The sequence below is a fragment of the Plectropomus leopardus genome, chromosome 10 (assembly GCF_026936395.1).
Source record: "Plectropomus leopardus strain MGB_pleo_1.0 chromosome 10, ASM2693639v1, whole genome shotgun sequence".
In the NCBI taxonomy this organism is placed as follows: domain Eukaryota; kingdom Metazoa; phylum Chordata; class Actinopteri; order Perciformes; family Serranidae; genus Plectropomus; species Plectropomus leopardus.
Window position 1 is genome coordinate 29,739,933 of NC_142185.1, and position 10,768 is coordinate 29,750,700.

The window sequence follows — 10,768 nt, forward strand, 5'->3', positions numbered from 1 at the left end:
TTTTTTTGCATTTCATTGACATGATTGAGGTTTGGTTATGTTTACGTACAAAAATCACTAGGCTACGGTTAGGAAAACATTCTGTTTTGGCTTAAAAAGGTCCCATTTAGGGGCATAATCTCCACTGGAAATGCAGCAATGTCTCACTGGCATTTTGTGGCTATAAAGCGACTGAAAATGCAGTGATGACTTGCTATAAACAGTCAGTTTTGTGGTACATTGGTTTACAGTGGTCTGCATCCTGGTAGACCGCTGCCGAGGTGTAACGACATTCACCATTCATTCCACCTCCAGATGACATCAGCTTATATACTACACCTCATTAGAAATGTGAATATGTTACGTATGAAACATACACAGGCTATGTATCCCTGGAGCACCCAGATAGAGGCCCAAATCTGCAATACTTTTTCACATGGTAATGCTATAATACCATAGTTCTTCATAATTATTAAATTCCCCTTATTTTACTGAAAGAAAATGTCATGCATTGCAAGAATGCATTGTGTCATCCTCCTGGTCAGCCAAGTGCAGTAGAAAACATGAGAAAGTATCAGCATCACAGTAAATAATAATTTTAGTTATTGTGCATATTTAAACTCTCTGTATGTATCTGTGTGTGTGTGTGTGTGTGTGTGTGTGTTTTAGTCCACCAGGCCCAAAAAGAGTCAGGAAGAGGAGCAGGAAGAGGCTGCAGCTCTGCGTCTGGCCCAGCGAGCAGAGAGACGGAGGCAGGAGGTAGAGAGGAAGAGGAGGGAGCGGGAGGAAGAGGAGAGGAAGCAGCAGGAGCGGGAGCAAATAGAGGAGAGGATGAAGAACGAGCTGGAGGAGGAGAGGAGGAAGAGAGCTGAGGAGCTCAGGTTTATATATAAAAAAAAAAACTGTAAAGGACAGGTTCACAGGTTTCAAGTGAAGTGTGTCTTAGGACAATTGCTACTTTAAAAAATTCAGTGAATTAAAAAATAAATTAAATCTCCATCTCCAGACTGAAGAAGCTGGCGGAGGAGGAGCAGAGGGGGAAGCGCGAGGAAGAAAAGCAGGAGCAAGCAAAACGGGAAGAGGCACAAAGAGAAAGAGAGAGGAGGCGGCAGGAGGAGAGGAGGCGGCAGATGGAGCGATTCCAGAAGATGAGGGAGGAGGAGGAACAGAGGAGGAAAGGTGAGACTGAGAGGAGGAGAAAGAGAGAGAGAGCTGAAGGAGAGGAAGCAATTGGGAGGACCAGAGCGGGAGGATAAGGCCACAGTTAACTCTGACATTAGCTGACCATACTGAACAAAAATTTAAACACAAAACTTTTGTTTTCACTCTCATTTTTCAGGTTTAACTCTTTAAAACCTTGATTGACGTCACTTTTGTTGTGCTGCGTTCAGACGCCTTTCAGAAGCATTTTAAGATGGGACAAATAAGCAAGAAATGTCCAGAAAAAAAGAAAGGAAAAAAAAAAGTAAAAACAAAAAGTAAAATGACTTGAAAATTAGTCAAGCTGTGCAGAGAGCATTAGATATTATCTAACAAAACAAGAGCTTCCATAAAAAAATATATTCATATTCATTAAGATATTAATAATTCCTATAATGATATATTTAAAATTATGTTACAGAAAAAAAAATTATTTGCTCTTGCACTGTAAGATCATTTTCTTGTCTCCTGTTTGTTTTCTATTTTTCTTTATAGTGGTTATGTACAGGTATTTGTCTTGTAACTTTTTACTGAATTATTATTCAGTAATTTCTTGTTAGGCGGCACAGCTGTGTCGTGGTTAGCACTGTTGCCTCACAGGGGGGCGGGGGCCCTTCTGTGCGGAGTTTGCATGTTCTCCGCGTGTCTGCGTGGGTTCTCTCCGGGTTCTCCGGCTTCCTCTCACAGTCCAAAGACATGCAGCTCAGGTTGATTGGTTACTCTAAATTGCCCTTAGGTGTGACTGTGAGCGTGAAAGGTTGTCTGTCTATATGTGTCGGCCCTGCGATAGTCTGGCGACCTGTCCAGGGTGTACCCCGCCTTCTGCCCAATGACAGCTGGGACTGGCTCCAGCACCCCTGCAACCCTTGCATCCTGCTTTTATCTTCTTTTGTCTGAAACCACAGACTCTTTATTTAAAAAGCAAGAGTGGTAAATCTCCTACCATTATCCTTTGTAAACTGCTAAAGTTAGTGGGGCTCAACAAAGAGCTAATTGGACTCTTAATGGCACCATGATAATTAAAAGAAAATTAGCTGGCAGTTTCCTGGAAACAATGTTTTGTCCCTTTCAGCTGAAATAGAGCGTCTGCGCCTGGAAGAGGAGAGGAGGCAGGAGGAGGAGAGCAAGAAGCTACAGGAAATGGATGAGGATGAGAGGATGGAGTACCTCTGTAGGAAGGAGCAAGAGGAGAAGAACAGAAGGAGCATAGAAGAGGAGCGTAAGAAGAGAGAAGAGGAGGCCGCTGTAAGGGCCGCAGAGGAGGCCAGGCTGCAGGCGGAGCTGCTCACCAGGTATATTTCCTCCATAAGCCGTACTTAAATGATCATTTTCTAAAGTGCAGAGTGGTTGTATTTAGTCCCTTGATTAATCATAGGTGTGTTTTGGATGTAACATAAATTCAACCAATCGGTGAGTTATTTCTCAATACCTTTAGTCAAAACTTTAGTCAAGTGTGCCTGCACCTGGCGCACTGCTATTGACATGGCAGATTCTACAGTGAGCTGTTTTCATCTATAGAAGGTATATAAAGATGGACAATGCGCCCCCACTTACACCCGCTATGCTTAGGTGTGGCAAAATTATATCCACGATACGGGTGCTACCATCTTGCGCTGGTGACGTCATTTTGAGCTGGAGTCTGCACAGTATCAATATCAGCGGTGGGGGAGTTCCCACCAAAACACCTGTCCGACCAATCATAGGCAGCGGTATTGGATGTGAGCGCATAGATTGGCTGTCACAGCTGTCAGTCATGGTGGAAAACCCTCCTTTTGTATAATTTAATGATTGATTAAAACCAAATTTATCATAAACACAAACACTTGAACAAACATCAGGGTGATGAAAACTGACTTCAGTGTCAGAGACCATCTCAAGGAAAAATTAATTTGGTGTGTACTTTGAGTTTTTAGTTTGGCCTAAGTCCCATTCACTAACATGGAGGGACAAGCTTTATGACCTTTCCTGCAGTCAGACACCAGGGGACGATGGAGATCGAAAAGCTTCACTTTTGGGGAGCTGTCATGTCGTCCATCTATATACAGTCTATGTTTTCATCAGATAGTAATTCAGTAAGAGTGGTGCTGTCACTGCAGCAAATATTGCATTTAAACAGCAAAACAAAAAACTGCATCATCTTTCTTAAAGGGGAGTCAGACAGCAACTCTGCTCTGCTCTCTGCTATGTTCAGTTTTAGAGCATGTATTCGATATCGTCCTCATTAATGATGTATTATCTCACCTGCCTGCAACCCACCAGCTCGTCCCTGTGTTTGTAACAAGCAGAGTGGGCTCTAACAGCAATGTTGGGTGTGACATTGTAAACTCATATACATTCAGATGTTTTAACTGTGGTACTTCTGGTATTCTCTCACATTTATGTTGCCTAGCAGATTTTTTTCATTGCCTTAAATTTACATTTCTGAAATGAAGGAGATAGCCAACATGTTCAAACAACTAATTGACTAGCTCACTCTCTCTCTGTCTCTCCCTCGATCTGTGCTCATACAGACAGATGGCGCTGTTGCAGCGGCAGTTGGCCTTTAAAAGGGGTCTCGCGTTTGAGGCTGAAGGTCTTGAGAAAACCCAGGGTATCTCCAGACCGTGGATCTACTCTTATTTCACTTTGTTACAGCTACTGGGTCTAAATCCAGCTAAAGCTGAGACCACAACCCCTGACCTTTAACCTACACGTGAGATCATGATAGACAAGTAGGATTTTTTTGTTTTGTTTGTTTTCTTTTAAAGAAATATTTTACGAGGGAAGCCCTGAGTAGTGAAAAAAATGCTGACAATCCTGGCCAAAGCCTAAGTTTATCTACTTTGTTGGAGATTTTATCTCCTGTGTGTGAGAAACAATATCCTGTGTAGAAGACATTCTTTTCTAAGTAGGAGATAAAAGTTTTTGCAGAATTATTTATGTACAGAGTTTGTTTTCACAGTAATCTGCCGGAGGTGCAAAGTTTCTAAGTCTCAATTGAAGGCATGCACCTGCGAGCATGATTTTGTGAAGTCACAACTAGTTGTGATCCAATGTGCAACTTAAAAAAGTGTGATACTTAAGCTTAAAACCTCCAAAAAACTGAGAATAAACTTCTAAGAATAGGAAGATATTTAACTTTCACTTGATTTCATAGTAAAATATTCATTTATTCAGAATTTCGTAAAGAGGGAAAAGCTATTCTTACACATAAATTCAGTTAATTGAACATTTTTGTGAAAAAACCATATCAGAACCAAGTGATTATTCTAAAAGTGTTTTTTTGTCTTCAAACATGTCAGATCTTTAAGTATAAAATGCATGTGACAAATATAATGAAATATATGAAATATGAATATGTTAAACCGCATTTACATGACATATGCTATTTATATGTTGCCATTATGAATGAACTGTGGGAACCAAATAATATCAATTTATTTATATAGCACAGTCCATGTGTGAAATACAGCACACAGGGTTTTGCATCAAAGTGGGTAATCACATTTATGAAAAAAAAGAACACAATTTGATTTAAAACAGCATTATAAGGAAAGAAAAAATACCCCCTTAATGTCCTTAATGTTTTAATTTAAAAAAAAGCTTAAAAGCATGCCTAATCTTTGATAACTTAAGACCATATATCATTGGATTTAAAAGAGGTTGAATTATCAGTAAATACGATGAGAAAATAACATGCAGTTCATAAGGAACAAATGTCATGTCAAATCTTTGACTGATCAGGTTATAAAAACAGGCAAAGACAAAGCTCATGAGTGAAACAAAATGTGGAGTGCAGGTATCAAACGCTTTCATTCTGGTCTCTTTGGAAGCTTTTAAGCACACAGCAATAATTCTAACATATGTGTATGAAATGAAACTGAGAGGAAAAGTGACGGTGAAAAGAAGGCCAAAAACAACATCGTAAATATATGACAACGTTCTGTTTGAAACCATCCAAATGACAAGTATGACAATTTTTACTTTTCTATTGGTTATCATGATATTGTAATGTAAAGGCTTACAAATACATACGTATCTGTCATATGCCATTACTGTCAGAGTTCCAAATTCAGCAGCCACGTATGTATGCATGCTGAATATCTGAATGAAGCAGTAAAAGAAAGCAATTTCATGAGTCTCTGACAGAATGTGTACCATCAAGCAGGGCAGCAAAGACGTGCAGCCGTATATTTCATTAATAAACAGACTGCACAGGAATAAATACATGGGCTCATGCAGATTTCTGTCCACATAAATAATGACAATAAGAACAAAGTTGGCAAAAATGACTGATATGTATAGAAGCATTGCCAGGAGGAAATAAAGGTGCTTAAAGTTTCCCATGTTACCGTACATAGCCAGCACAAATGACACAATCTCTGTTGAGTTTCCCATGATCCCAGTAATAACACACACACACACACACACACACACACACACACACACACACACACACACACACAATGTATTCAGCACTTTCTCTCTTTGACCGTATATTTACAAAAATGAATTTAAAACCGTGTTTTTCAAAAGAACAAAAGAGAGATGATTACCGAGAAAATAGCAGTTGTGTTACACTGACACAATAATGTGTTTTCTTTTGAATATATTTTTGGTCGAGGTTTGTTCTTTTTTAAAACCTGTGTATAGAAGCAATATACGCTATTTAAAATACTACTTAGACATTTCAATACAATTTATAAAAACAATATAAAACCTTTAAAAGCTTTGATAAACATGCTTGATGCTTGTTCCTTCCCTCCCTACTGAGACAAACAAAGGCTCAACTTTCGGCAAGTAATCACATGACAAGCACGCCAAGGGCTTCAGTAGTAAGTAGCCCATACATTACATCACCTTACTTAAAAAAAAAAACCCAGGAGAAGATCATGTTTTGGCTTAGAAACCCACATTTGATGGCATGATCCCAGCAGACAATGTCTCGGTAAAAACAACCACTTTTTTTGGCACTATTGCTGCAGGAAATGCAGCAACGTGTTGGTAAAAACAAACGCTTTTTGTGGTACTGTTTTGCAGAAATCTTAATTTGTAAAGTAGTTATCTAATAATAGTAATGGAGTGAAAAGAACGGTATTTCCCTCTGATGTGGAAAAGAAATAGAAAGTGCTATGGGATTAAAACACTCAAGTAATATAAAAATTCCTTAGATTTGTATTTTAGCAAAGTAAAAATAAAAAAAACACAGGCGAGGCCCAAAAATCAGTGTGTATGAACAAAATAAGAACAAATTGTAGATACAAGCAAAAAAAAGAGAATATTTGTTCACATATCATTTCTTGCACGAGGCTCAATATCTTGTGCATAAGAGTTTCTTTGATTTATAGAGATCATTAAATCATCATCAAAACATTCTTCAATTTCCTTGTCTCAAACATACCATCTATTTTCATTTTCCCTTTGTTTCTATAAAATACAAATATTTTAAATCATCTTGTCCTTTAGTTATTTGCTGTACATTCACAGCATTTTTTTGTAATGACTTTGTTTTGGTTTTCACCAGTGTGTCCATATATAAACACAGAGGAAGATTTATTTTTCAAGATTAATATTCTGAGCAAAGATTAAAAAAGTACTAGCAATTAGTAATATTATATATATTTTCTTGAAATGAGCCATTCTTCATAATGAGCACTTTTACTTTTGGTACTTTGAATATGTCTTGATAAATGTTTTTGTACTTAAACTCAAGTAACATTTTAAATAATAATAATAAAATAATAATAATATACACTTTTATGACTTTGACACTGTAATATCAGTAAAGTAAAGACCCACTTCTTCCAACACTGGGTGTGCTGTGTTTGCGCTGAGGAGCATCCCATGAGGCCAACAGACATTAGCTGTAAGGTCATACAGTAATTAGCTATGTGGCCGTATTCAGGCCTGTTCCCCCTGTGGAGGTGACACACCGGGGAGGGACAGTGGGGGACCTAATGGCTCTCATTACAGTCATGTTACATCACCTCTGGGCTTATGTGTATGGCCCGATGCTTTTAAAATGATTATATCCAAAACAGTCTCCAGGTGTGTTAATTGCATCACTTATATTTTATCATAGTGACTGAAAACACACACAATCAAAACAACAACAGACACAAGTTTTAGGATGCATTTGTAAGTAGATTGGGGTGGACAGATTATTGGCCTGGCCGATTGTCAGGTGTGATATTTGGCGTATTGCTGATTAACTGTATCAGTGTTTTTTTTTTAATGATCGCCAACAACATTAATTCATGAAAAAGTGTGCATATTACACTCCAACACAGGGGAAGGCAGTCTGCAATACATGTGATACTTCGTACATACTCAGGGAGATATTTTTATTCATTCATTTTTTAATTAAAATTTTCACTCAACTTTATTAAAAAAAAGTTGCTGGGAACTTGCTGTATATGATGATGAAAGTTGCAGTTTTATTCAAACATTTGTTAAAGGCATTTAAGTTTAATTTAAGTTTTTTATTTTCCAAATTCTAAATGCAAATGAAAATTGCTTCCAAATATCGGTTATTGGTCTTATTAAGTGCTAATAATTGGTATCAGCCCTGAAAAACAATTTCAGTCGACCCCTAAAATAGATTATATGTGCAGAAATGTTTGCTTGAAATCTATCAAATTACAGTAAATACCTGAGTCGTAAGTCTACAGACTGAGTATGTGTTCAAAGTGAAACACAGAAACTGTTGGCACATCCTCACAAACCACAGAGATACCTTTACATTTTCCACCCGGGATCATACCACATAAAGTGATTGTTTTTTGCCAGCACATCACATCATTTCCTGCTGGGATCGTGCCACCAAAAGCAATTGTTGTTTTAATGACACATCACTAAGTTTCCAGTGGCATATTAGCCACCAAACATGGGTTTTTTTCTGTGACCCATCGCCGTGTTTCCACCAGGGACAGTGTTACAAACAGCGGGTATCTTTCACTGAGACAAAAAGCGTTTTTTTTGGTTTTTTACTGACACATTACTGCATTTTACTGCTGAGAAATGGCCACAAAAAGTGTTTGTTTTATTCCTGGCGCATTGCTGTTTTCAGCATCATGGCTGTTTCCAGCAACCCATTGATGTGTTTCCATTGGCGACTGTGCCAAGAAAAGATGTTCTTGATTGAGACATTGTTACGTTTTTGGGCGAGATCGTGCCACAAAAAGTGTTTTTTTTTGTTGTTGTTTTTTTGGGTTTTTGTTTTTACAGCATATGTCTGCTTTTCCTGCAGAAATATTGCCGTATACAGCGGTTGTTTTTTCAACACACAGCTGCATTTCCTGCCAGGATCATGCCACCAAATGTCTATTTTGTACTGACACATTGCTATGCCTCCTGCAGGGGTATAGCACCACAAAAACTGGGATCATGCCATGAAAAGCAGTTGTTTTTTTGCTAGTATAATGCTGCATTTTGCATCAGGATCATGCCATCAAAAGCAAGTGTTTTCTTTCCTAACACATTGCTGTGTTTTCTGCAGGGACGGTGCCATGTAAAGCAGTTTTTACCACGACATTACCTGCTGGCATTGTGTCCTCAAAAGTGTTTTTTAGCCAAAACAGGATCTTCTAACTATAACCAAGTGTTTTTTTCTTACTAAACAAAGTAATGTAATATGTATAGACTAATCACTACATGTATACACTGAAGCTCTTGGCGTGCTTGTCATGTGATTACCTGCTGAAAAGTTAGTATAAAGTTCAGCAGCTGCCTTTGTTTGTCTCAGTAGGGAGGGAAGGAAAAAAACAAGCACATTTATCAAAACTTTTAAAGGTTTTACATTGCATTTATGAATTGTATTGTAATGTCCAAGTATTTTAAATAGTGTGTTGTAACACAACTGCTATTTTCTCAGTAATCTTCTCTCTTTTATTCTTTTGAAACGCATGGATTTAAATTCATTTTTGTAAATGTACGGTCAAAGAGAGAAGAGAGAAGAGAGAATACATTGTGTGTGTGTGTGTGTGTGTGTGTTATTACTGGGATCATGGGAAACTCAACAGAGATTGTGTCATTTGTGCTGGCTATGTACGGTAACATGGGGAACTTTAAGCACCTATATTTCCTCCTGGCAATGCTTTTATACATATCAGTCATTTTTGCCAACATTGTTCTTATTGTCATTATTTATGTGGACAGAAATCTGCATGAGCCCATGTATTTATTCCTGTGCAGTCTGTTTGTTAATGAAATATACGGCTGCACGTCTTTTACTGCTTCATTCAGATATTCAACATACATACATACGTGGCTGCTGAATTTGGAACTCTGACAGTAATGGCATATGACAGATACATATGTATTTGTAAGCCTTTACATTACAATATCATGATAACCAATAGAAAAGTAAAAATTGTCATACTTGTCATTTGGATGGTTTCGTTCATAGAAGTTGGAGTTTTGTTGTCTTTTACTGTTCATTCAAAGTTTTGTGGGGCTGTTATCAACAAAGTTTCTTGTGATAACAATCTTGTGGTTGAACTTTCTTGTTCACCAAACAGAACGTTGTCATATATTTACGATGTTGTTTTTGGCCTTCTTTTCACCGTCACTTTTCCTCTCAGTTTCATTTCATACACATATGTTAGAATTATTGCTGTGTGCTTAAAAGCTTCCAAAGAGACCAGAATGAAAGCGTTTGATACCTGCACTCCACATTTTGTTTCACTCATGAGCTTTGTCTTTGCCTGTTTTTATAACCTGATCAGTCAAAGATTTGACATGACATTTGTTCCTTATGAACTGCATGTTATTTTCTCATTGTATGGACTAATAATTCAACCTCTTTTAAATCCAATGATATATGGTCTTAAGTTATCAAAGATTAGGCATGCTTTTAAGTTCTTTTTTAAATTAAAACATTAAACAATGTTAAAGGTATATTTTTTCTTTCCTTATAATGTTGTTTTAAATCAAATTGTGTTCTTTTTTTCATAAATGTGATTATCCACTAATGCAAAACCCTGTGTACTGTATTTTACACACGAACTGTGCTATATAAATAAAGATCATTTTTATTAGTTGATTCCCACAGTTCATTAGTAATGGCAACATATACATAGTATATATCATGTAAATGCTGTTTAACATATTAAGATTTGTCACATGCATTTTGTACTAAAAGATCTGACATCTGTTTAAAGACAAATAAAAAAATAGACATTCTTTTATTTTTAAATTAAAAAAATGAAGGCATTGCAACTTTATCATTCGGTGATGATATATTATCTGGTCTTATAGTGCTGCTTTAATTCTACTTTATATTTCTTGTTTTTATTTTTAATCATAAATTTTATTATTATCTGTTTATGTAAAGCACCTTGTGCTGCATTTTACTCATGAATTGTGCTAGAAATAAAGTTCATTATATTTATTATTTGATCACCACAGATTAATGATGACAACATATAATAATATTTATATATATAGATTTTGTTTATTTACCATATTTAGATATGTCACATGCGATTTGTAGTGAAAAATCTCATCCAGTTTGAAGATCATTACAAATGCTCAGAATTCTTAAAATAATAATTTGGGATATGATTTGGTTTTTGCACAAAAATGAATCGAATTTAAATAATCAAAATGG

The 10,768-nt window shown here is 36.8% G+C and overlaps 3 protein-coding genes across 8 annotated transcripts in view; 2 read left to right on the plus strand and 1 right to left on the minus strand.

Moving 5' to 3' along the window:
* The window catches only part of kiaa2012 (KIAA2012 ortholog), a 40,441-nt gene extending 36,009 nt beyond the window's left edge, over positions 1 to 4,432 (plus strand). For all 6 annotated transcript variants that reach the window (XM_088083529.1, XM_088083533.1, XM_088083534.1 and 3 more), the window contains 4 exons: positions 649 to 860; positions 986 to 1,158; positions 2,252 to 2,471; positions 3,690 to 4,432. In XM_088083529.1, coding sequence (XP_087939655.1) covers positions 649 to 860; positions 986 to 1,158; positions 2,252 to 2,471; positions 3,690 to 3,864 — 780 coding nt within the window. In that variant the 3' untranslated portion in view covers positions 3,865 to 4,432. The remainder of the gene's footprint in view (positions 1 to 648; positions 861 to 985; positions 1,159 to 2,251; positions 2,472 to 3,689) is intronic.
* Positions 4,433 to 4,450: 18 nt separating this feature from the next.
* On the minus strand, positions 4,451 to 5,556 carry LOC121948642 (olfactory receptor 52A1-like). The gene has a single exon (XM_042494043.2). It carries the CDS (start codon positions 5,554 to 5,556, stop codon positions 4,738 to 4,740), a length of 819 nt encoding a protein of 272 aa, XP_042349977.2. The 3' UTR covers positions 4,451 to 4,737.
* A 3,607-nt stretch (positions 5,557 to 9,163) lies between these two features.
* Positions 9,164 to 10,041, plus strand: LOC121948643 (olfactory receptor 4K15-like). Its single transcript, XM_042494044.2, is given in 2 exon segments — positions 9,164 to 9,380; positions 9,383 to 10,041. Coding segments are annotated over 2 exon segments (876 nt in total).
* Positions 10,042 to 10,768: the final 727 nt, after the last annotated feature.